Raw genomic sequence first — 27,093 nt, 5'->3', positions numbered from 1 at the left:
ATTTTCACGCACTTATTTTTACACATAGTGCCACTGTTTTTAACTTTCACAACCTACAGCAGGGTAGGCCTTAGCGCGCCTATACCTGTTGAGGTAACACCCACTTACTGGTCCTGACGAAAGCCCTGTAAACTCACACACTTAAAGGGCAGAAACATGTTGACCTTCCCCTAACAGGGAAACACCTGTATTTCTTGTGGATAGTTTCCCTGCACATAGCTTTTACTTTTAATATGTCAAGTTGACCAGCGAATAAATGATTTTTTGGGACAACCGCTGACATTTTTAACTACACCCTTTTTTTCACATTCACTCTCACAACAACCTGCTCCGCAGTCTCCTGGCGTCGTAGCACACTCGGGAGGTACTCGATCTCCCTAGTGGACCCGATGATGAAGCATGTCACCACTAGGGTGAGTGAGGGTTTCTTGAAGAAATAATGAGTTTTTTCTTGAAAGTTAGCCCAGCCTTCTGACCAACTACAGCTGGCCTCATATTAATACGTGCTATCTCGATCACACTCACGCCTTACTGACGGACACTCTTCCTTTGTTTTTGTATGGAGTTTTAAAACTGCCAGAATTAGGTCAGGTGACTATCCTCATCTATAGTGAGTACCCCAATGATACACCACCACCAGTGCATTGGAGTGCTCAAGCATATCTACAGTACACATTACACAATGAATCAAATGGAGAGGTGCCGTTGTCCAAGAGAGAGTCAATGGATGTGTCAGTGCCTCCTTTGCTCTGGGCCGCGTTGGTACAGTCAATAATATGGAGAGTTGTTCAAGTCAATTGTCTCAGAGCAGGATGCTGTGATGTATGGATCTACATTAGATTCATAGAAATTAACATCATTTGGTTGGTGTACGTGGTATGGACTGTGTGTGGGTAGGAGCAATTTCAAGTGAAGTTGCACTGGTTGTTAAGAATTAGTGGCGCAGAAGAGAAAATATTTGTCATTCCCTTTTGTATCGCTTTGTTCGCCCTAAGTGTGGCAGGGTATGCTCAGACGTGAGTCCCTTGTTCACTTGGCCACTGGATTCAAGATAGCCTGGCTGATGAGGATTATGAATCCGAAACCGGTCCCAGGATGCTTGTTTCCGGTCCAGGGAAGACATGGCTTGGCAGTTCGGGCTGGACTGTTCCCATGAGGCACAGGGTCAGACTGATTTGCATATAGCCATGTCTGAACTGGGGTGGCTGAGTGAACTAAAGAATGGTGATGGATTAAACCCAGATCAGTTGACTGGGGGTGAGTGTTTGAATTGTTCAAACGCTCTGTCCATCATTCCCTTTTGTATCGCATTCTTTTCCAAGGGGCAGCAGATCAGGAATTAAAGAAAACCCAGGGGAGGTGTGATGAGGGGGATACGCAGTTAGCGGGACTGGACATCTTCATTAGGAGATTTGTGTCCTTCAGTTTTTTACATGTACCTCTGTAGCAACAACAAGCCATTTACGAAGTCAATCAATGTCCATTCCCAGCGCTTAGCTTAGCTCAGCCTCAGGGTCGTTCGCTATTCAGAGGGCGGTCAGTGGTGATTCCAGGGTCTCAATTAGCTCTGTCCTCGGGTGATAAACCATTTGAGAAGCCTGTCCGTCTGTCCATTTATCTACACTGGTTACCGCTGCCTCAGAATAGTTCATGATTCTTGTCCTATCATTTATCTCTGCTTCTGAGACAAATATAATGGAGGCAGTCCATACACACATTACCATCACTTACCTCTGCCTGAACTCCTGGAAGATGATCCGGTTAGGAAAGCCCTGTCGGCAGATGCGGATACCCTCCAGCACTCCATTGCAGCGGAGCTGGTCCAGGACGAGCTGGGGTTCCAGCTTTCCAGCCTGTTAACCAAGCACAGATGACTTAACTACTGGCAGCAGGAACTTCCAAACAAGCTGAGACCCCAGAAGAGGCCATGAACACTGAGTATTAGTCGATATCTCTAGGTAGCTATTCAGAGGTACTAAGTAATTCCCGTTACCAAAATCTATTAACTCATCACAGTCCATCTTGGTTCTTCCAAGGCTGCCTTATTTCTTTCACTAAAGCCAATAACCCTCAATAAAAGAACTGTACCCAACATGGCAGTATCCCTCACCACAAAAGGAGACTGGGAAAACTAAAGAATCGAAGGATTACTGTTCCAAGTATGGGTATGCGACAATCACATGATTTGCTTTCAGGTAATTAGGAGGAATATTGGGAACGTTTCACAAATTTAGGCATAATTATGTGATATTCAAATCCATTATTTAGCACTATATTTTAACGCTAAATGTATTCTCATGTTAGTGTTGCACAAAAGCGTGTTCTAGTTTTTTGCATTGTTTCCACACTCTAGCGCCTTATACTTACTGCAAATGACAGCGTAAATACATGACTGCTGTAATCGCCTTATTTCAGGAATTTCGCATGACACAAAATTACGCAAATTATGACACCATAATAAACATTTTGCCAGAGCCTAGTCCCAAGGAGGGGGAGACACTTTCATTTCCTAAAGATAATATCATGCTCAAAGGTAATTACCAACTTGAGATCCGTTTTTGGCTACTAGTAAGCTGGGCTAATGAAAACATGATTTGCACGTAAATATCTATTGTTTGGGTTGGTTTTAATAGGGAAGACAATTTTAAAATGTTTATGGCAGGCAAAATTCAGGATGATATAGATAGGATTGTATCATTCAAATTGCTACTTTTGGTTACATGTAAGGAACAGAAAATGGACCTTGATTTTTAGGGACAAATGCATACAATAAAATAAAATATCATCCTTCCGAAATACTTGTATTATTAGGCTTCCAAGGGATTTATTATGAAAATCCTAAGAGCGTTCAAAGTTTTTGTACTGAGGCTTGAAGCTAAGTCACCAGTCTGACCTTCAAAACTTGGATTCCCTAGCAATTATTGAAGATGCAATTTTCAAACGTTAAGACAATGCTGCAAGATACGTATTGAAATAAATATGCAAGGTTTGACCACACCTTCGGGCTGGAAACCCCTGGATGGGCACAATGGAAAAAATAACATGCCAGGTAACAACATCCCTATAGAAACACTTATTTATACACAGTTCTATATCACAAACGGGCAACAAAGTACTGTATACAGGACAATAAGCAACCCTGTAACAGTAAGATATAACCGTTTTGAAAATACAACACATATCAATACTTTTATTGAAAGTGATACGAACAGTTACTTATCTCCGGTAACACCTTATCTGGTAAAAGCTATCGAAGCTCAGAGTCCTTAAAGCTTAGTATATTCTCCAGGCGTCAGACTATTTAGAATTTAATGAGCAATCCCCTTGCGCGCTGGTAGTGGCACTGTTCGGCATCTTCCGCGCCGGAAGTGACATGCGCAGTGCCTATATAGATGCCACCCCAGTACGCTGATCTCAGTTCTTGACAGTTGGTCTGCACCAGAAACACAGGACCAAGCTGAGGAAGACTGACTCGTGTGCCAGGTGTGGTCCTGAAGGATTGTGAAATACGGACAGTTTGCAGAAAGGGGAGGATGGGAAGGTCGCTAAAGAACTCATGACTAGATAGAGTCTCTACCAGATAAGACGTTACCCAAGGTTAGTAACTTGTTCATCTGATAGAGACTTCTAGTCGCAGATTCCTCAGTCCTGGAGGGCCGAAGGGACAAAATGCCTATTATGCCGGACCGGACCTTCTAGGCAGTAGTGTCTGGCAAACGTGTGCAGCATTATCTACGTGACTGCCTTTCAGATATCAAGAACTTGGATCCCTCTCGCCAAAGCAGTGATCACAGCTTTAGCTCTGGTACAGTGAGCTCTTAAGCCCTCAGAGGGCAGCATTTTTAGCAATTGTGAAGCATATTTTAATAAATGGAGATGGTCCTTTTGTGAACTGCTTTGCCTTTCCTCGCACCCTTGAAACCAACAAAGAGTAGACCATCCACCTGGAAATCTTTGGTGAGATCGATATAAAAGGACAGTGCTCCTTCCGAGTCCAGGCGATGAAGTCTCTCCCCCTTTTAGGCAGAATGAAGGGGTGTAAAGAAAGCAGGCAGGGTGAAAGTCTGCCGCTACATGAGAAGGTTTAACTATCTTTGGCAAAAAGGAAGCTCGGGTTCTAAGAACCAGCTTATCTGGTAGAAGGAAGTATACGGGTTTAACGGAAAGCACCTGTAATTCGCTAACCCTTCTAGCAGATGTCATTGCCACAAAGAAGACAGTTTGGATGGTTAGCAGTCTCAGAAGGCAGCTGTGCATAGTTTCAAATGGTGAGCACATGAGGAAGGTGAGGACTACATTTGAATCTCACTGGGGCATAAGGAAGGGCACAGGATGAAACGTGTTGCAAACCTTTAAGGCAAGGAGTCACAACAGATATCTTGAACAGGGAAGGTTGGTTCGGCAACCGCACAAAAGCAGCAATGGCGGAAAGGTACCCATTAACCATGACCAAAGCAAAGCCTTGCTGGGATAAGGATAGGAAACTCCAGCGCACAGATGTAATAACAATGCGCGTTCTGACTGGTGGTGAATAGATCTAACCAAGGTTTTACCCAATCTCTGAAGAGAACTTGAACCACCACTGGAAGGAGATGCAAATTGTGATCCTCAAGTCATCAGAGGCTGAGTTGGTCAGCTCTAGCATTCAGAGAACCAGCGATATGTTGAACCACCAGTATATTGTTCTGATGTTCCCGATACGTCCAGTGGCTCAGGGCATCTTGCCACAAGATCCAAGACCCACCTCGCACTGCTTGTTGCAGTACCACATGGTGGTGGTGTGGTCTGTGAACACATCAACTAGCTGACGAAAGGCTAACAAAGCAAATTGGATCGCTCTCAGTTCCAACAGGTTGCTGTGGAGCTGAGACTCTTCTGGAGACCAGTGCGCTCTGTTCTCCACCTTTCCCAGATAGCCGCCCAATGCAGAAGTGATGCATCTTTAACCACTGAGAGCTGTGGGTGGGGAAGGGAGAGGGGACTGCCACTGATCCAATCGCAGTCTGTGAGCCACCACTGTAGAGCTTTTGCAAACCCGCTTGAAATCGGGACCAGGTTAGAGAGATTTCACTAATGCGGTGTCCACCGGGTCTTTAAATCCCACTGCAGTGCCCTCATATACGAACGGGCATGTTTTACCAACAGGATGCAGTAGGCAATTTGGCCGAGCAGCTTGCGAATCAGTCTCACCAAAATCAAGGATAGAGGTTTAGACACCGGAATCATAGTCTGAATATCCTGGACTCGATGTTCCGGAGAATAAGACCAAAACTGCACTGTATCCAGAACAGCTCCAATGAAAGGGAGTAACTGAGAGGGAGTCAGGTGTGGCAACAGCACGTTTATAGTGAACACCAGCAAGTGCATTAGGTTCACCGTAGTGTAGAGGTGGGAAACAACTACTTGGAGTAATCCCCGTCATCAAGATAGGGGAAGATTGAAACCTCTAACCTCCGCAGATGTGCTGCAATCATCTCCTTACCCTTAGTGAACCCCCAAAGGGTGTTAGTGAGGTGAAAAGGGAGCACAGCGAATTGAAAGTGCTTGTGAACCGCAAGCAGGCAGGACAAGGATATAGAAGTAAGCATCCTGCAAGACCAACATTACTATCCAGTCTCCAGGGTCGAGGGCAGATGAGACCTTAGCCAAGGTTAGCATCTTTAATTTTTCCTTCTTCAGGAAGTAGTTGAGAGGGGATAGGTCTAATATGATACGGATGCCTCCATCCTTCTTCAGCACCAGAAAGTAGCAGAAATAGGATCATAGCCTACTTCTGAAAGCAGTACCCTCTCGATGGCTCTTTTGGCGAGTGAGAGAATACTTCCTGTCGCAAGAGCAAGAGGTGGTCTTCCGTCAGCCGATCGAAGGACAGTGGCAAAGGAGGCACGGTCTGTTGGAATGGAAGGGCATAGCCCCGCTGGACGAATGGAAGCACCCACCGGTTTAGAGTTATTTCCCGCCATTGGTGCAGTTGGTACCAAATTCTGCCTCCAACCTGGTGCCCATGTTGGGAAGGGGTTAAACTAAAGAGGCTTTTGAGTGGTGGGGATGATTGTATCGACCTCTGGCTCTGGTTCCCACGGGATCTGAGGGAGCCACATCCACTGCCACAAAAGGACTGTGATGCCAGCTGGCTGCAGTGGCTAGGAGGAAATGGACATGGCTGATGGCGCCACCGTAGCCATGTGAGTGGAAGTAGAGTGCGGCTGAGGCAGAGAGCGGCTTTCGTGGGGACATGGTGAGCGCCAACAAACTCGGAATGGCCCTACTGTCCTTAAATCTTTCCAAAGATGAATCCGCTTTGTCGCAAAAATGTGAGCCCCATCTAAGGGCACGTCCATAAGGGAGGACAGTGTTTCTCAGCCAGGTATGGCATCGAAGCACCACCATTGAGGCAATGGTTCTGCCCAGCAAGTCAGTCGTATTCAATCCGCATCTTATTGTGAACTTCGCCGCTTCTCTCTTGCCAGCAATAGCTTGGGAGAGAGAACATGGCCCGGACCTCACGGGGACCATCAATCAATCAATAAGGAGTTCGTAAAGTGCGACGGGTCTCAAAGTGCTGAGGGGGTGTGATGGTGAGGCTGCTGATCCATCTGGGTGTGGAGGTTAAGTCAAAGAGCCAGGTCCTTCCTGAACTGGGTCAACAATGCAGATTGCCTGAAGTGGAGGGGTAGGGTTTTCCAGTTCTTGGACACGAGGTAGGCAAAGGAACTTTCTATGGTTTTGGTCTTGTGGATCTGTGGGACGATGGCCAGGCAGGATGGGCGGAGCGAAGTTGTCTGGCAGGTGTGTGGAAAGCGAGGCGGTGGATATTCTGGTCCTGCATCGTGGAGGGTGAAGCATGAGTGAGGAGCTTGAAGGGGTTTCTCTTGTTGATAGGGAGCTAGTGGAGTTGTCGGAGGTGATGTGTCATGCAGCTGAGGCGGGGAATGTCGAGGACCAGTCGGGCTGCAGCGTTTTGGATGTTCTGTAGCTTCCTGAGCTGTTTCTGGGTGGTGCAGGAGTAGAGTGTGTTGCCGTAGTCAAGTCTGCAGGTGATGAGTGCGTGGGTGACAGTCTTTCTCGATTCTGTGGGGAGCCATCTAAATGTCTATTGAAGCAGGCGGAGCATGTGGAAACAGAAGAGGATACTGCATTAATTGGGTAATTGGGTGGTTCATTGAGATAGAGGAGTCGGTATGATGCTGAGGTTGCGTGCGTGGTCCATAGGGGTGGGATCGGTTCCTAGTGCGGCAGGCCACCAGGAGTTGTCCCAGACTTCGGACTTGTTCAAGTTGAACTTGAGGTAGCAGTCTTGCATCCAGGTAGCAATTGCCTTCACTCCGTTTTGAAAGTTGATTCTGGCAGCTTTGGGTTCGTTGGTTAGGGAGATGATCAGCTGGGTGTTGTCGGCGTAGGAGACTATGTTGAGTCTGTGTCTTCGGACGATGGTTGCAAGGAGAGCCATGTAGATGTTAAAGTGGGTGGGACTCAGGGAGGAGCCCTGGGAAATTCCACAGCTGATCTCTGTAGGTTCTGAGAGGAACGGGGGGGTAATCAGACTCGCTGTATTCGGCCGGACAGGATGGAATGGATCCAGTCCACTGGCTTGTTGTGGTTGCCGGCATTGTGGAGTCTTGTGATTAGGGTGCGATGGGAGACGGTGTTGAAGGCAGCCAAGAAGTCCAGTAGGATGAGGGCTGAGGTTTTGCCCCAGTCGAGGAGGGAGAGGATGTTGTCGGTGGCAGTGAGGAGTGCGGTCTTGGTGCCTGTGGTTGCTTTGGAAGCCGGATGGGAGGTGCCCAGGACGTGGTTCACTTTGATGTACTCAGATGGTTGGACGTTGATAGCCCTTGGCTGGGAAGGGGAGGGGGGAAATGGGTCTGAAGTTCTTGAGGTCTGTTGGGTCGGTGGATGGTTTCTTCAGCAGAGGGTATCCCACACTGTATGGGAATAATGGCTCAATAAGCATGCAGTTTTCACAGACCCCAGTGCCCGGCTGGTAGAAGAGAATTATCTTACTAAAGATTCTTTGATTTGCTATCTGGTGGTGTGGTAAGGAATGCACCAGGATTTATCCGGGAGGTTGAGGCCTGGCCCACCAGGCTCTCAGGGGAGGGGTGCTGGGAGAGAAAGCCTGGATCCCCAGTATCAGGGCAATGATGGCGAGCCTGTGCAGGAGTGCCTGTGCAGGGCTTGGCCCATGCTTGAGCAGGACATCTGTGAGGGCTTCATTAAAGGAGAGTTAGGGTTCTCATGAGGCTAATGCAGGCGATGCTCCTCCATCAAGACGTTGGTCTTGACCTCAACCATGGGCAGCTGTAGGTCCAGATCCTCAGCTGCCCTCCGGACTGCACTAGCAAAAGAAGCTCCTCCCTTCAAAGCCACTGTAGCAGGAGAGTGGAGGCCAGTGTCTGGCGAGGTGTCTAGACCACTGGTCTTTTCTAGGGGGTCAGAGTTGTCATAGGGATCCTCAGATATCCTCCATTTGAGTTCCTCATACGGCGTCTCAGGGAAATAGGGGTCCATCTCCAATTCAAGCCGCAATGGCATGACCGACGCTGGAGCTCCATATCAGAAACTGGAATCACAATGGGTTTGGAGCCGTCAGTGGACATCGTGGTGCTGGGAACAGCGCCACTGGAACGATCCTTGGAGGTCACTAAGGCACGGCCTGGGACAATCCAGATCCAACAATGGATCCTTAGGACCTGACTGGCGCCGAAGGCAGAACCCCGGGGGGAGCCTCAGTTGAAGACCCTTCGTAACCCATGGGGCTCAAAGGTCGGACTGCCAAAAATCGAGGCTCATGGCCTCGTGGAATTCAAGCAGTTGGGAGGGGGACGCTCCATCTCTGGGAAACTAAGGGAAGCGCAGAGCAGACCCAGCTTCAGACGCCTGCTCCACAGGAACAACCGGGGAGAGGGACCCAGATTTGTGACGTCGTTCTCCTCCATTGACCGAAGAATGAGAGCAATACAGAGAAGTTAAAACGCGCTTCGATTTATTTGACTTCTTATGCGACTATACAAGGAGGATCGAAGCAAGCGATTCTGGGAACAGCACCGATACCTCCCTCGCGAACGGGACGTGGATTGGTGTGAAGTTGCATGGCAAGCAGCCAAATGCTTCATGGCTATCTCACAGATGTCCTTGGGGTTCATGGTTTGCCACTCAGCACAGAACATGACGTCATGGTCCCTCTCCAGGCACCAGAGACACACCAAGTGGGGGGTCTGTCATAGACATTCACACTAAGTGGGGGTCCGTCATAGACATTTGTCGATGACGTACCCCACAATGCTTGAACCCAGTTGGTTTCTACGGGACTTCTCCAAAAAAAGATGGAAAAAGATTGGCACATTAGACTTCAACAAAATATTGCAACAAAATTCAGTCAAAAAAGAACTGAGGGAAGCTCATCCAGATCCGGGGAGGTCAGCACACTGGAGTATCACCTATATAGGCACCATGCAAGTCACTTCCAGCACAGATGATGCCAATAACGCCATGTAAAGGGGATTGCAAAAACAATCCGGATCCAGTCTGACTCTTGGGGAATATTCTAAGGTAAGGAATCTGAGGCTAGATTCTCTTTCAGATATCTAGAAACAGTTGTGATTCACTTGTAGTAAATCAAAAGCCCCCTTCAAGCGACCGTGTTTCAAGATGATTTTACCCTGCAATCTATATCCCACAAATCATTACCACACAGGTAGGTACCACACAGGTATGTCCCATGTAGGCCCTTTTTTGGTACTATACCCCACAGTACTTTACTACGCAGGCAAAAATATTCTTTAAATGCCATATATATCATTTTGTTAAAAAGAGAACTAATGGGTTAAGTAATTTATTTAGCGCTAACTACCCCTGACGAGGTGTTGAAGCAGTTTTAGGAGAGTAGCATGCTACTCCGGAGCAAAAGGTGGATTAGTAAATGGGAAATATAAATTATTATTTGGATGGTGGACATGTGAGCCTGAGAGTTGGATGAATAGAATAAAGGAGGGAAGAGTTCAGCAAGGGTTATTTGGGAGACCATAGTATTAAGAGAGCATAAATATAAGAAAATATATTTTAAGCATAACATATATACATTTGTACAAAGACATATACATATCTAAATATATAAAATTATACATGTTTACACACACACACACGTATGCGCAAGGTAATTGACTATAGGTGTAAAGGAAGTAGGTGTTTTTAGGGTTTAGGGGAGGGTACAGGGAGGTAAGGCTCTTTAGGGTTCAGGTGCAGGTAAACGGAGGTAAGGTTTTTTTTCTAGAGTTCAGGAGCAACTAAAGTTAGGTAAGGGCATTTAAGGTTCAAGAGAGGGTAGAAGTAAGGGGAAGGAAGGGTTTTGTCAAGGGACATTATAGGTAAACGAAGACGAGTGGTTTAAATGAAGGGAGGGTATAAAAGGGTAACCTAACCCCAAAAACTATATACATATGGTCACTGAAAAAAACTAAGTTACAGCGGCGTTATAGTTAGGAGAAGGTGACACTTTAAACGTAATGTTTAAAACTAAAAAGAAAACACTGAAATTCAACAGTTTGTTACTACTATAACTCGCACCCTCATCATGCAGTGTTGTTATCAATTAAGTCAGTTCAGTTGTCAACAGTAATGTTATAAATAATGTCACAGAACGTGTCATGAGTGTTGAACTATGTGAGGTCATAAGCAGTGCATGGTGAGGGTGTGAGTTATAGCTACTTGAAGTAGATATATTTGCTGAATTTCAGTTTTTTTAAATGTTAAATGTTATGTTAAACTGACAGTTTCAGCCTCCTAGAACGTCACTTTAACCTGTTTTGTCAGTGAATTTGAGGGTGTTTTAAATGCATAGGAAGATATTATTACCATACCCAACTATACGGTCAATTTAACCTTAGTTTTTTTCAGTTAAATAGCAAGGGGCTTTTTTTAACACATATTTTATTACTGCCGGTAAAGGCTTGTTAGAAGGTGCTTTGTTAAATTCACATTCATTCTATTTTTTGACCTTTTTTAGTGATAGTATGCAGAGGAAGTGTTCCGGGGTCCCTGCACGTGGCAGGGAATTACTCTAATATTCATGAACATCAAGGACAATTCTGTGATGCATAAGTAGTATAGTCTACTTCTAGACTGTTACTACTTGTATACAGAATACATCCATTGATCCCTAACTTATGTTCCATGTTCCCAATACTTCTAAAATCTGGCAAACACATCAAAGTAATAGTAGTAGATATACACACAAAGATTAAAGAAATAGACTTTGTGCGATACATACTATTGTAATTTTGGAGATTGTGAAACATTCTTAAGAAGCTTGGACAAAAATAGTAGTACCCTTTTTTTTCCAGAGATCCTGTGTGAAAAACAAGAAAACTACCCATAAGATGCTTCAATTCTACAGTAAGTAGCTGGAACTCACATGCCTATATAGTGACGTGGTATAAATAAAGCTTTTTAGTTAATGACCCTTGAATTGAATATGTAGTTTGTTACAGACCAAATTCATCACAGTTGGTGATCATCTTCTCCAGATTCACAATATTTAGTGAACATCATTTTCACAATAGATATTTAGTAAACATCAGAGAGAGGCTGTCCCAGAGCTGAAGGATTTGGCAAGAAGTGATTGACTCACTCTCTTTTCGTGATTCGGGATGATGCAGCGCACAAAGTTTGGGTTAGTATTCCTGAGAGTTGACATGAGCTTTGCCAGAGACTCCTTGTACAGCTGGCCCACAGTCCGGAACATCCCTTTCTTAGTCTTGTACGAGGCGCCAAAGGAAATATCTCCCATTCCAGCAACCTGGTCCAGTCCCACAATCCGATCCACTGAGATGGAGGGAAAGAAAGAAACAAAATGTTAGCACTGCTCATACCACAGGTGCTAGTAGTGGACGTCTTTGTAAGGGTGGGAAGAAAATGCCATGCAGTAGACACATGTATGGCTCCAATCTTGGGAGGATCAGTCCTCAGACTGGGCACCCACTGTTAAAGTTAACAAATACCTTGCAGAATCGCAAGCCAATGCTCCTATACACCCCAAGAATACTAGAATCTCAAAGCTCCTTCTCAGAAGTTCTCCCACCTTCATGCAATACGTTGCCCTACAACGGAACAGATCAATATTCACTGCCTCCACGACTCACTGTCATCGATTGAGGTGAACTCCTGCACAAATAAACTGCATTAGCACAGACAAATCAGACTAACTTCTTGTGAGACACAATCAGTAAAAGATATGAACTCTAAAAAAGTTCTAACCCTACCATATGGTCAGAAGTAATCTAGACTCGGTTTGGCTAAACTGTGTAGTGTGGTTGGCTGAGACTCTTTGCTACATACCATCACACTTATGACACACTTTCCAATGGTCTACGCTCACCCTTAGCAGCAGTTGTGTGAGCTAGTGTTGAAGGCATACTGGAAATATCCACAAAAAATTATGACCCGAAGCAATCACATAAATCATTCATCTTTCTTGTACATTACAGAATTTCAGCTGTTTTCCCTGCCTTTTCCACTACTTTTTTCTTCTTTTAACTTTGTACGTGGACCTGAAGCAAATGTCCTTCAAACCAAATGAGGCTGCCATCCAGAAAGAACCTACTAACAAGGTCAGGTCCAACATCCGAACTTTACTTCGCTGAGTTTGGCAGCACGGTTCCTGAAGTCAGACAGTGCGGACTTTTAAATACCCCCGACACACGCTTGCAAGGAGCTTCCCCAAGAAGTGACACATCCCTCAACAAGGTCTTGTTACTCTATGAAGTGGAAAATATTCTATTTGTGTTGTCAAAGCAATGGTCACAACAAAATTGCCTGCCAAAAGGATTTTTTTTACCTTACCTAAATTGAGTTAGGAAACACTTCAAAACCTACTAAAGTGATCCATAGTTTTGCATCTAAGGGCAGTATTGATGTTCTCATATTCAGTCTTCCATGTCGCCCAACAGACACTTTCCACAATTGAAATTACCAGGCTAGTCTAGTCAAGCATTTATGACGATCAATGAAGCTCCTATGATGCAGAAGAAAAGGTTAATTACTTTTAGACATAGTTCTGCATCCTAGGAACGTTCACCAAGGTCATAAACAACTCACCCTTCTTCCCATAAATTTGAGTAGAACTGGGCATTGGAAACTATTACACATTTTTCAAGACTTTAGTTCTTTAAAACCCTATAAATATTTATTTAAAAAGGTAGGACTTGAATATTATTTATTATTTTTTGGGTGGAGTTTTATATATCGCGAGCTCGACCCGAAGGTATCAGAGCAGTTTACACGGGCACCAGTTGCCTTACAGATGGACACTTTTTTTTTTGTAGACACGGGGAGATTAAGTGGATGTTGGGCGTCCCTGCCGAGACTCGAACCCGGTGCCACAGCTTCAAGGTTGACCGCTCTAGTGTTAGGCTAGAGGTTGGGTCCAAACTGGGGTGGCATGCTGAGCAACAAAATGGTGGATTTAACCCAGATCTGTGACTGGGGGGTGAATGTTCAAAATGTTCAGCATTACGTCCATCATCTTTTTGTGTTGACTACTCAGTATAGTCTGCATTTATGTGATATACTCATACACTCATAATTAATCTAAAAATTTAAGATATCCACCTTGAACCACTTATTTGACTGTAATCTCTGCTCACTGGATTAACATTCCTAGGGCTCGCCGGGTAATGCCAAGTAAAAGCTGCGAAGGAGGGGCAGATCTTTGAATCTATAGAAGCACTATCATGAAACAGTGATCTCCTTCTCTTTCCCAGACATCTGCACTGTTAATACAGAACAATAAATTACGAGGCATATTTTCGGAACGGAGTTCTCCGCCTGTCAAATACTAACAGAATAGGTTTAGCACTCACGGGTGGGTGTCTTAGGAGGTGTGATTGGATCTTTAAACAGCTGCCACAGAATAGTACACAGATGAACTGTGCTGTACATATGGACTGCCTCTATCTCATAAGGTGGTGGTATCTTTAATGTTAATGGTATATGTTATCAAACAAACCTCCACTAAGGACAAAATGTCGCTTACTGTAGCAACCTTATACCCCCCTCTCATTACAACGAGCAACAGATTCTGATAACATGAACCTGTGAGTTATTTTATTAACAAATGTTATTCTTAGATTTAGAAACTTTTTATGTAATGTAAATACACATGGTCACCATTTAAACCCATTAAATGAACATATGCCATCCGCCTCAGATGGATAAAAGTCTGGATTCATGCATGTGACCTTAAAGCAATTGGTTGTCGTAAGCGGTGTTCATACTGACCTGAAGTTCTAATTACACAAAATAACAAAACGGTTAAATACATATGCAATGAAATCATCTGCATGAATGACTGTCATGGTCACTATAAACAGTGAAAATCAACCGCACTAGCCAAACACTAGCAAACTGGGCATCAAGGAAGCAATTTTCAGCACATGCATGGAGATACATCACACACCTAAATGTATACTTCTGGGCACAAAGCAGCATTCTAGAAATAAAGCATGCAAGCGGCAATGAACTGTGTTATAGGGAAATCAGATTTCCCACGAGTGCTTGGATTAAACTGAAAGTTTCTACTGTCTAGAATAGCAGCATTTCATGGTCTATACGCCCGGGTAGGATTTGTTCTTTAAGATACTCTTTGGAGAGATGTTATGCCCACATTTTGTTAAAAAGATGCGTGCCTAAAAGCAAGGATATCATTTGCATTTTCTCCCAGCTGCAACAAGTGCAAGCTCATCTTCACTGAGGTCACATGCAATACCCCTTACATTATGTACCAGATGCAGTCTTACTTTTGGTCTAATAAGGGCCGAAACAGAGAAGCATGTGTGAGCATTCAACTTTCCTTCACGACCCTTTGTATAAACTGTAATGAAGATCCAGATCATATTTAAGGCAGTGAAGCATAGCATGGCAAGACAAGCAGCTGGCACAACAAGGGTCCTGTGGTTGGCATGTCTATACAGTGAAGCTGTTGAAAAGCAATGGCAGTAGTAAAGCATAACATGGACAATGGACGTTGCTGTGCCATAGAGCAATGACCATGTAGAGGATGCAATAGAGAATGAGCACACACAGCAAAAGGCTACGTACTTTCACCCGGGCCCTGTGGCAGCACAGCGTAGGTATCATAGAAATAGACCATCTGAATATTCTGGATATCTGGAGAAATGGCGGGGTTACGGAGAGAAGGGGAGCAGAGCAGGGAAATGAAGGTGGGAATGTGGCCACAAGGGGAAGGATATCCACAGGTAGTGTAAGGATGGGATCAGGTTAAAGTGAGCACAGTCAATTCAAGATGCAGCATTGGAGACCAGTAACAGATACGATTTATAGGTCAAGCGGGGTGAAGGATAACATGAGATCGAAAGTGGTACAATAAGAGGTGTAGGGTGGGCATAAAGAAGAGAGTTGAGGAGGAAAAAGAAAAAAGCACAAATAAAAGATGTTAGTTGCGCAACACAGACATTCGGGAGAAATAATGTAAAGTTGAGACCAAAGACTCCATGAGCAGTCAAATTATGGGTACACCCATATGTTGACTTGAGGGTGCTCATTGATCACGGATTTCAAATGGTCATTACCAGAACCAAGGGCTCAACATAGGACACCCAGCAGGTGTCCAAGACACACAATACAGCAACCATCAAGAGATTATGTAGTTTCTATGTTCTTTTTGTCAATCCACCATGGTGTGTCTGATGTACACACTCCAAAAATAACACAAATGGTGTTCTAGTTTCCTTCAGCACAGGGAAGGATCTCGGTGGAAGACACCCTTCTCTTGTTTCTCATGAACACCAGAGAAAGGTACTGGTCCTCAATCCTAATTATCTCCCCATCTCCCACCACACTGCTGCACCTACAGTGCCACAAGTAAACTAGGACTACGTCTCCTTGGTCCCATTCACCTCTGGTAGGGTTTAATAACATCAGTGCCTACGGGACTTCCATGAAAGCCTTAATCTCTCCTCTCTAATTTAATTTTATTTTGTCAAAACCTAAAGGAGCAGAGTAGATTTCTTACAAGAAAGGTTGCTTTCTATCGGTTTCAATGATCGTACCTATAAGATCACAAAGGATATCTTATCAAGATTTAAACTGCACCACTCATTTTAAAGGAACAAAATATCCTTGTCAAAATTGTGGCATCACAGTGGACGCGTGATAATGGTCTCTTCCCCACGTGGCTCCACACCTTCCTCAATGCCCCTCATCAAGGCCAAATCTATGGTAATGTGAAGACACCTGCAAACACCAGCCACTGGTATACCTTTCAAGGCCCAGAGAATCATCCAAAGAAGGCCTTTCATTCACAGTTAATTACTTTAAACACTGCAGTACATCAAGAAGTAATACAACATTGCTCAGAAGTAGTGCTTTCAATCAAGAAGTGGAAAAAAGACAGAGAAAAGCCATTAATTCTAAAAAACAGGGTGGAGGCAGCAAGCGATACTCACCATCTTTCCAAAGCTCGCCAGTAAACTTATCAGTGCTCTGGTGCAGGAGGGTTGCCACATTGTCATTGAGCGGGTCCATGTTCTTCATCAGCCAGGCATCAGCCTTGTAATCCACCTAGAGCGGTATAATGAATTGGGCAGGCTTAGCGAAAGACATGGACTAGTTTCAGTTCTCTTCTTAACTAAGTCCTCAACTTTGGACAAGGCTTACACAGCTAAAAGGTAAAACTGCAAGGGCTCTTCGATCAGCGGCAAGAATGATCCAATTTAATTTTAAAACAATGAGCCTAATGTGACTTTTCAATAGGGAGTGCGGTCCTCAAATGCCAATAAGAGATACCTATTGCCAGACACACCGTTACGTACAAACGACAGTGTGCTTTCTTTAGATTGCCAGATTCCCCACTTGTCACAACTACTCATAGCCAAAACCTGCACAGTATGCAAGCCTTCCCAATAAAACTTCCAATTTACTGTACTTCAGAACCCAATACATGAGTGAAATTGTACAGGAGGCTGGCGTAATGGTTAGTTATTTCTATTATAGTGTCAACACCAAGTAGCATCCACTGAACTTTCTGAGATCTGTACAGACTGACTTAAATATGCTTTTCTCACTGGGCACAGGCACCCAGGCCCATCATAATGGGGGCCATGAAATTAGCATCATTTAGTTAACACACTTCTGGACGAGGAAGCACGGGACATGCAGCCTCACCCTAGGAGCAGCTTTCATCGTTTACTTTTTAGCTAAATGCATGCAATCGACCTACTCTGAAGCTCTGCCTCACTAAAAATATTCTCTATGAAGCGCACCACTGCTTCTTAAAGCTAGGTCTGCACCCTGTCTAATACCTAATTAAAGAAAATCCTGATGTTTGTGTAAATTAAGGGCCTGATTCCCACAGGTAAACTTACATTTTTGTGTAAGTTTATGTCTATTTTGGAATTCACAAATTCCGTTTTAATAGTAAGTTTACGACTGTGGAGAGAGCAGCTGGGGCGGTAAACTCCGCACATAAAAAGATACAACATGCCTATCGGAGTTTGTGTATTTCAAAACAAACATAAACTTAAGTAAAAGTGTAAGTTTAGCTTTGTAAATCAGGCCCTGTTTTTCTTTTTTTTTTCTTTTACAGAATGGTTTGTTGAGGCGTACCTTGTTTGGTGATTTGCGATTCTACAACTGATGTCTTTCCAGCCACAGTGTACCTTGGCACAATCTTATTATAATTATGGCTCCCAGTTTTATGTTTTTTTTTTTTTTACATTTGTCTGTATCTATCCATATTTATTTTTAACCCATTTTATTGGCATTTATCCATATTTCTTTTATGTTTTAAGAATAAATGAAGTCATAAAATATTATATTTCCACATTTATTTAACTGAAAAAATGCCCTCATACTTTGATGGCGGTTGCGTTTTAGCATATTAAGCAGCCAAATATAGAGAAACACTATAACAACAGGTGAATATTAACATTTATATACAAATATATGTTAACATATGCCTGTATTTAAGGGAATCTGATACTGTTTTTAAATCCCCATGGTGTCTATCTAATTAGCAGTTGGTCTCGAATTCATGATGGACAACAAGGAACAAGAAGTACAATTTTCGGTATTTTTCCACTTTTAAAATGTATAAAGACAGGAAATAGACTGTTTCTGTCTGTATTTATCTGTGAAAATCAGTCAAAACAGCAAAAAGGGAAGCCGTCATTATAATGTCTCCCTCTGAGGGAATGTGCACTGTAGTGAGACAGAGATATAGATTTGTACAGTAAAGGATGACTGTTGCCATGATCAAATCGGCATGATACACACCTTTTTATGACTTCCATTATTCAAGTTTCTATAAATGTTTGAATAGTCAATGTAGAGACATAGCCTTCAGGTTCCAGAAAGCACTTCAGGTGAACTTGTACTCTAGTATTGCCCACACCCTCATCTGTTGTGAATGTGGCCAACAACTAAAGCTCTGTTGCAAAAAGTTACATTTCACACCTGCCACAAGACACTGGGTTGGCTAGTGTGGGAGGTAGAAGACTACAATATAAGAAACAGAACAGCTTGAGTTCTGACGTAGTCCAGGATGCATATCTAAATATGGCTGGTCAATCAATAGAAGGTGGTGTTCTCAGGGTAATATTGCCCTCAATGGGATCAACAGATTCAAAATTCCAGACGTCTCACCTTGCCGGCGTAGTGGATAATGCAGAAGTCTGCCTTGTCCCGCAGCTGTCGAGGTTTCTGAAACTTAGGGTGTGTGCCCTGCTCCTGTGCCACTTTCTCCACAAAACTTTTGTCGGTGGCCTTGGGGAACCAGCACTCCTCATCCAAAAGAGCCAGGACGCCTGGAGGATTTGCCTGAGGAGATAAAACAAGGCAGATTGGCATGTGAAAAAAAGAGGACTTATTCACGGAGGACAGAGGGAGGCGCCAAGACATGATACCATTGCTGAGGATTACTCGGAGCCGGGTACCGCCACTATTCTGGTAGCACCAATGAGTACGGAGGTTGAAAAAACAAAAAGTGGCTGGTCCCTGGGTTGAGAGCCTCAATGTGATCTCTGGACACAGGGCCAAACATATACCATCAGTGTAACACCAAGATTCTCATGCATCAACACACTTCCTCATAGCCACTAAATAGGTAAAATCCTTTCGTACATCAAGCACAAAGATCCCTTAATCCCATGCCAGTAAACAAAAGGCGCTGCACTGGATTTGCTTGGTAAATGGAGAGACATTCTGTGTGGGCGCCAATGTATTAAACTGACCAAATAGTCCAGTGCTGGAGCACAAAGGAATGTATAAAGTGTTAAATGAACATGAAACATCCTATTACTTTACACCTGAAGAAGCCCACTGAGAGCATGTGGAGATTTACTAATCACCAAATATAAGCATTAATACTTGCCTCAATTAGTGCCGTTTTTTAAGGGTGCAAAGGATATATTATACCTTGATACAAGTCAAGGCCTCGGGGCAAACATGTTAATTTGCTTTTGTATAAGTTTTATATCGGCAACTTACACAAAGAAATCTAAATGTAATAATTCTCCTGATCACCACAGCTCTCTGTAGGTCTGCAGTGGATGCCCCCGGTTAGCGTCTGAAGAGATGCCATGAACTAGCTCAAAGTGAGCCACTATTCCCGGTTACAAGCTCACTCCATGCCACAAATGACATGATTCCCAGCTGCTTTTCACAACCCATTGAAACTGATAATATAGTCCCACTGCTTCAAATCCAAGACTGTACCAAGTTGTTGAGACTAGCTGTGTGCGTCCCTGGTCACCTGGAGTCATCTGAGCAGACTATATCAAAGAAGCTGACGGAAGGGAATGACTGCTGATCCTCAGTGCTTAAGACGTGAGTTGAGTGATCACATAATACAGGAACTGATCACTTTTTACTAAGGTAATATAACTCAAAGAAAATAAACTGGTTCACGTAAGAGACACTGAAATGCGAATTCTGACCTACATCCAATCCGTGAAACTTCCAGAGTAGGTTGTGCATTTTGCTGTTACTAAGCCATGTGCAGATGCCAAATTAATAGTGCATCAAAGCGGCATCCATGGTCCGGAGGAGCTTTAGTCAGCCAAATACCTTCCCCAGAGGGTGAACACAAAGCCTCTGTTGGCTGTAGCAGCATCCCAGTTCTGTCTCATTAGAGTAGGGAGGGTGCAGCAACACAGCCTCTCTCGTTTGCGGATACTCACCGGCCTTTCGATAAGGTCAATGCAGGGCTGCAAGTCCAGGCCGAAGTCGATGAAGTTCCACTCTATTCCCTCACGCTGGTATTCCTCCTGCTCCAGTATGAACATGGTGTGGTTGAAGAGCTGCTGCAGCTTTTCGTTGGTGTAGTTGATACAAAGCTGTTCAAAGGAGTTAAGCTGCCAGGAAAAGGAGGAAGGTTAAGTATGAAGACATGTGATAGCAACAAAGGGGAATATGTGAAAATGGGCGACAGCTAGTGATGGATGAAAGGGAATTGAGAAGCCAGAAATGGAGCAATGACTAAACAAAGACAAAAAGTGGAACGATATAAGGAGGTTAAAAACACAGTGAAGGGAGGTAGGCCCCAAATGAGGAATTTCTCACTTTAACCATGGGGTATCTGGAGTTCACCAGAGTGAGGATGACAAATTTTTGCAGGAAGGGGATGGGGTCCATTGGCTTTATTTAAATTAGGAATATTCCTCCAAGCTTCTATTTATTGTAGCATCTTGTACTATTTCTCTCAGCTTCAATAAATCTGCCCTGTACATTAATATTTAGATTAAGTCAGACATAAGCAGTCTGTGACCTGTCATCAGATATATCAACAACCTTTCGTAGATTCGGTGGAGGATGTACCCCATCCTTGCACTTTAATTCCCCTCCTACTCTAGGTGTAATTCCTCCCTTCGACTCCAAAGATGAGGAATCTTAGAGTAAAATTGAGCTCCTACCACAAACTCCCAATTAAATTAAATGATGCTAATTAAATTATGCTAGACTTCCTAACTCTTTACAAAGAATAAAGGTTGCCCATAATGCAAAAATTGCGTACTGGTAAATACAGTTTTGCAGTTTGAGACTCTATATTCCCCCTCCCCCTTATTTACTGCCTTGAAAAGGCTACTTGTTTACTGCAATAACTGGGCTGCCTACTAAAGATGAAATAATTTGCGACTCGCAAAACGTAATGTACTAATGTGTTTCAGACACATTTAGCGACTCCCAATGGGGTCGCGAATGACCTGCCTCATCAATATTCATGAGGCATGTATGTACTTACAATTTTAGACTTCTGTAATCAGTACCGATTAATGTAAAAGAACAATAAAAATGTTTTTTTTTAATATTAATGAGGCAGGTTGCAATTTGCGATCCATTCGGATTGTGTTACAATCACAGGGATGGTGGCCTGCTGGGGACAGCAGACCACCATATCAGTGTTTGCTTTTTGCATAAAGCAACAGTGTTTTTTCAAATGCAGCCCATTTTCCTTAACGGAAAACGGGATGAGTTTAAAAGAAAAAAATGAAAAGTTTTCTTTTTATTTTTTAAGGGCAGACAGTGGGACCACAGTCTGCTCTAAAACATATTCGCGCTACCAAACACAAAATACCCCTTTCAGTTTCCGACTGGCTTACCACCAATTTGAGCTTGGTGGTAACAGATTGTTTTGCGACCGCATTTGCAGTCGCAAAACAATCATACATCACCATGTGACTCGCTATTAGGAAGGAATGCCCTTGGTACGCCCTTTCCCAATAGCGACTCGCAAACCCTATTTTGCAAGTCTCTAATAGGTCACCGGCTAGAAAAATATGGTTTGTACATGCTACAACCCTTTTTAGTGGTCGCAAACGGCCAATCTCCCATATGCAACCACTAAAAACTGTCGTACATCTGGCCCTAATTGCCTCAACCTACCTTAACACTCCTTTTCAGGCTGCTCAGAAGATGGCAGTCTGTTTGGTCCAATGACGTAGAAAAGACATCATGTTTCCAACGGGGTTCTCCCTTCCGTGTGGGCAGTGAAGGGCCGATTACCTTTCAAATGCCTTGGTAGCCTTGACACAACCCATGCGTAGTTGTCACCTGAAGTAGATCTTCCCCAGTCTTGAGCCATCCACAGAAAGCAGATAAATTGCTTCTTAAAGCCCCAAAATTCCCAATATCCCGTGAAAGCTGCAGTGAAGCGGCAAGAGGCCTGTGGGGATTGAAAGCCCTACAATGGAGTCCTCCTTTAGACACCACTTATCTGCTCTAGGCAAGCACATATGAGCAGGGGATGGACGTCTATTGTGGGTTATAGTTTTGTAAATAGCTGCTTTTATTCACTCGGCCAGTCATTCAGGGAAGAGCGATTAGGAAGGACTGGGACTCTGTGGGCATCATAATATGTTTTAAATTAAGTCTAGATCTGCCGATGAACGAGCCCGAGCAGACCTAGGCCTGTGCACCTGGGTGCAAGTATCAATGGGAAGACCTACAGATATGGATATTTCTTTAAATGTGATTAAACACTTCAGATGAGAGTGCTCCGAAGGGCCTTACAAGGATTACGCTGCTCGCTATATAAAGGCGACAAAAAAAGGAATACATTTAAATTGCAGAATAATACAAGCAGGCCATCTACTTTGAGTCAATCACAGGTAAGTAATACTATTGGTTTTCTCCAAATACTACATCTCTCTGTGCATTTCTGGATTTTTTTTCAATTCTGAGAAAAGGAAAAGAGAGAAGTGAGGACAAAAGGAAACAAAGATGATCTGCATACAGGGGAGAGAGCGAAGCATGAAAACTCAAAGGGCTGAAGTGAAAGGCAAATGCAAGGCACTAGAAGAATGATGCCCAAAGCAGCTACCTCGAAGATTTCGAAGCCAGCGATATCCAGGATTCCGATGAAGGAAGCCCCCTGCCTCTTGGTGCGGTCCAGGGCGCGGTTGATGCGATGAACCAGCCAGCGGAAGAGCCTCTCGTAGAGCGCCTTGGCTAGCGCCTCAATTGCAAAGTCCGCCTACAGAAGACAGGGAGAGAGGTTACACCACGCGCCACACACGTGGGCTCGCCTTTTGGTGTGACAGGTTATTATCATCCAATCAAGTCATTCACTGCAGGTTTCTCATAAAAGTGCACATTATGTTCAGAACAGAAAAGGCAACAGGTTACAATCAACATTACTGAACAGCACTTACGTAGTCATTTGATGCCACCAGTGTGGCGCTTGTTACCGTGCCAGGAGGTGTGGGTGAGAAAGAAGCAAGTCAAGGTACAGAGTTAAGAGTTTTGTTTAAATCTGGTCATTAGTTCAAAATATGTAGAAGCTTGATGCGGAAGACGGCTGCTCCTCCGATATAGCAGAGGATCCCCCTCTCCCCCTCCCCCCCCCCCCCCCCCCAAGAGACCAAGAGCTGGAGAGGGAGTGGTGGACACGGGTGTCAGTGCGCATGTCGGCTTGGCTGGCCGTCTTAGGACACCTAAACCGACAAGCGCACTGAGCCGTCTCCAACCCGTGCTGCGTTGCCTGGTTGGAGAGAGCAGGCACAGGCTCCCAGTCTCTCTGGGAGCGCAAATCGAGGGCGCTCAGGCCAATCCTGATGCTGCGCTCTCATGCTATCTGCCGCATGAGAGCATCATCTGGATTGGCCGCAGGGGAGTCTGTGCCTGCAGTGGGGAGGAGCAGAAGAGCGCGATGCGGCCGGTAAGATAATGTTTATGGTTTTATTTTTGTATTTTTGGCTGTAGTACGCCCACCCACCCCGTGCCCCCTCATGCTCTTCTCTGACACAGCTGCTCCTGGCGGGAGGGTGCATGTCAAGCTCATCATTCAAAGAGGGAACTAGACGGGGAGTCCAAGAAAGGCAGTGAGGCAGCTCTGTGAATGGTGCTAGTGTGAGGAGTGTGGAGGCGGCCTCTTATGACAAAGAAGGTGTTTAACATGAATCTATTATCATAATAATAATAATCAGCCGATGGTGTGCTTTCTATCAGTTGGCTGTGGACTGACAGGGAAGTCTGCTGCCCCTGCGTAGGGCTCTTCTCCGCTGCAGAGGGCCCGTCAGTCGTGCTGGCTTGGTCGGATAGGGCGACCTTGCAAGCCTTCGGCATAGGGATGAAGTTCAGTTCGAATGCAGGCAAGTGGTCTTCACTGGCCTGGCGGCCACTTACAAGCCTGCATTCATCCATTCATTCCCTCACTCACCTGCTCTTTGGTCTGTGCCTTCTGTACATAATCTCGTCCCACCTTGATCCTTGGCATGAGGATGGCCCGGGTGAACTCCGTGACGTTGAGGCCAAGGAGATGGCACAATTTCTGGGCAGCTAGGTGGAAGAAACACCAAACAGACACAAGTCACACGTGGAGCAAATCACTTTTAAAGAAGGCAAAGTTCTGCAATCCAAATGAATAAAATAGGTCTGGCCTACATTCCTATAAGAAGGCATGACTCTGAAATCTCTGCTAATGGCAGGTGAGCAACACTTTGCGAAATCCCCATGGTGTGACCACATGAGTGGAGTGACACTGGCAACAGTTTCTCCACACAATGAGGATTTAAAGGCTGAAGAGGGTACTCATGGAAAAAATACTAGGTCTACCCTAATTCGCTACTACAGTGTTTCCCAAACTGTGAGCAACACGCTGATTTGAGTGGGTTGTGAAAGTCCAAGCAATAAAGAGGGCTTTCAATTCTGTATTAATCTTGTTACATTTGCTGCGCTTCAAAGACAGAGGGGTCCAACAATGGGCTAGAGGGGGTTGCGAAGGGCACAAACGAAAGATAGGAACAGGGAATTGGATATAGTTTATAGGAACTCGAGCTAGGACGTGGAATGGGCACGAGTCTGATGAACGTAGTATATATTGCCGGGTGAAGGGGTGAACAGGGTGATCGAGGGGGAACACGACGGATAGAAGGTGCTCAAATCCCTGCATTTGTTTTGTTCATCTTGTTCTGATAATTTCGTTTCATTTGGACATTTTTAAAAAGAAATTTTGGAAAAAAAGACGGATGGGTTAAATGTCAGGCTACGTCATCTGAAAATTGCTGCTTATTACTTTAACACGAGGATTGGTGTTTACAAACTCTTTTCACTTTGCAATTAGAGAAATAAAAGTAAACTGAATTATGTGACAATCTTACTGGGGTACAGAGACTGTGAAAGGAAAGGCTGTAGGGTGTCATATTTTTGTACACATTCAAGCTGTTAGGAAAGGAACAACAAAGCACTTTTTTTTGTAATTTTGTAATATGATGGAAATAAAGATTTTAATAGGATCAAAACACAAAGCCCCTTTACTAGGTGGTGCACAAATGACAATTTTTTTTATTTTTTATTTACGATGAGTTTTATATAGCGCTGGCTAGACCCGGAGGTGTCAGAGCGCTTTACATGAGGATCAGCGAGTTACATGTTACAAAATTACAACAGTTACAGGGGCCATGAATAAACAATAGGAGAAAAACAGTGATTAGATAATAACACATAAGCTGGAAAGGGGAGGTAGCCACAGGATCGCGGAGGGAGGAGGCAGGAGAGGGAAGGAAACACAACGGGGAGACTAGGAAAAAACTATGTCCAATGTCCCACTGGGTAGGTGATGGCAGAGGGGTGAACCAAAGCCTAACTCCTCTATAGCTGCCTAAACAGCTCCACCGGGCATCGGCCATGTTGTTCAGTCTCCGCGGTGAGTCCAATCTTCATGTTTTCTGCCTGGGGGGCACCGTCATAGATCCATCTGCAGCACCATTCCCGGTAACCCTGAGCGTAGTTGAAACATCAAGGCAGTACTTGTCCCGTGGCGCTTGTCCAGCTGGTTCCTCATTCCGGCCCTCCCTCAGTAGTTCCTGTACTCCAATGCGGACCATCCATGAGGTGGGGAGATGTTTAGCAGCCATCTTAAGGTCAGGCAGACAGACTATGGAAGCCGTGGCTGTGGGACACTCCGCTGATTATCCCTGTAATTCTCTCGGTGTGAGTGAGGCTGCAGCAGGACTGAGTAGAAAAACAGTCCCATTAACAATCTTTTGCGTTGTGGAGACCTTGAAATGAGCACTGAAACCTCGCTCCAGTCGCCATTTTAGGGTCAGGCATTGCCTTTGCTTGGCTCACCATCAAGCCTCTCAGCATGCGTCGCATGTCCCACAACACTCCGGTCGGGTCGACTGCGGCTTGATCTCGGTGGCCCAGCCCTTCACACCGGGGATCAGCAGTGGCTGCCGCACTGAGAGCACCGGCAGAGCGGTCACCACAAGGCCCGTCGTGCTCTGCTGGCATTGGGCCCACAAGGGAGGCACCACTTCCACGGCTCAGGCTAGACATCCCCTCTGGTCCGACGGGGACTACACCTCAATCCTCCTGCGGCTCGGACACAGGAGAACCAGCACGTCACCGGCTGTTACCGGATTATTTGTCCCCGCTCTGAGTGTCTGCCGCACTCCGGGATCTCTGAATTCACTGAAATCCGATTTCCCCACATTATCATTTGTGTGCAATATAGTTTTTTCTTTAAACCTATGGGTCTATGCAAATGTAATGTCAATTTCAGTAGAAACCGGGCTGTCTGTAAATGACAGTATGCGGTCACACAATGCTTTAGTTACATTAAAAAAGTCAGGGGGGTAAAGATTATTGCATAAAAAGGGAAGCTGGCATGGCACAAACACTGAAAAGAGGTTCCTCTGGCTCTGGCACAGCGACTACATTATTACTCTGTTATCCCAGTGCAATAAATGGCTCTTTCGCTTTTAGACATCATGACACTTTCAGATCCACACCAGTCCTTGCAGTATTCAACAACACGTCCCATCTTCTCCATCTCCGGCCAACCAAGGAATTCACTGAACTCCAAAATTAAGACAGACAATCGGAGTATCATTACCAGGCAAAGCAACAATCGGTCATGTGCGCCCATTCTGCAAAACTAGCACCAAGGAACCTTGGCGCTATACAAAAAGCTAAATTTAAATATTTACAGACGGCATCTCATGTACAGCAAACAACTGAAAACACTGAAATTCATGGACAGGTGAATTCATTTTTGGAATGTAAGACATCTAATGAGGTTGGGCTTACATTTTCCGCCGTCCACGTGTGTGCTATAGGAACTGGTTACGTCAGGTC

The 27,093-nt window shown here is 44.6% G+C and overlaps 1 protein-coding gene across 3 annotated transcripts in view; it reads right to left on the bottom strand.

Annotated features, from left to right (window-relative positions):
- Positions 1-27,093, bottom strand: part of LOC144770399 (uncharacterized) — a 643,183-nt gene that overhangs the window by 166,881 nt on the left and 449,209 nt on the right. For all 3 annotated transcript variants that reach the window (XM_078654899.1, XM_078654900.1, XM_078654898.1), the window contains exons 12-18: positions 24,173-24,291; positions 22,835-22,987; positions 20,196-20,369; positions 18,661-18,834; positions 16,464-16,578; positions 11,630-11,823; positions 1,732-1,853 (exon numbers count right to left, since the gene is read on the bottom strand). In XM_078654899.1, the coding sequence (XP_078511025.1) occupies positions 1,732-1,853; positions 11,630-11,823; positions 16,464-16,578; positions 18,661-18,834; positions 20,196-20,369; positions 22,835-22,987; positions 24,173-24,291 (1,051 nt within the window). The remainder of the gene's footprint in view (positions 1-1,731; positions 1,854-11,629; positions 11,824-16,463; positions 16,579-18,660; positions 18,835-20,195; positions 20,370-22,834; positions 22,988-24,172; positions 24,292-27,093) is intronic.

The sequence above is a fragment of the Lissotriton helveticus genome, chromosome 7, assembly GCF_964261635.1.
Source record: "Lissotriton helveticus chromosome 7, aLisHel1.1, whole genome shotgun sequence".
In the NCBI taxonomy this organism is placed as follows: domain Eukaryota; kingdom Metazoa; phylum Chordata; class Amphibia; order Caudata; family Salamandridae; genus Lissotriton; species Lissotriton helveticus.
The sequence above is the reverse complement of the archived record's forward strand: the minus strand, read 5'-3'. Positions and strand labels throughout refer to the sequence as shown.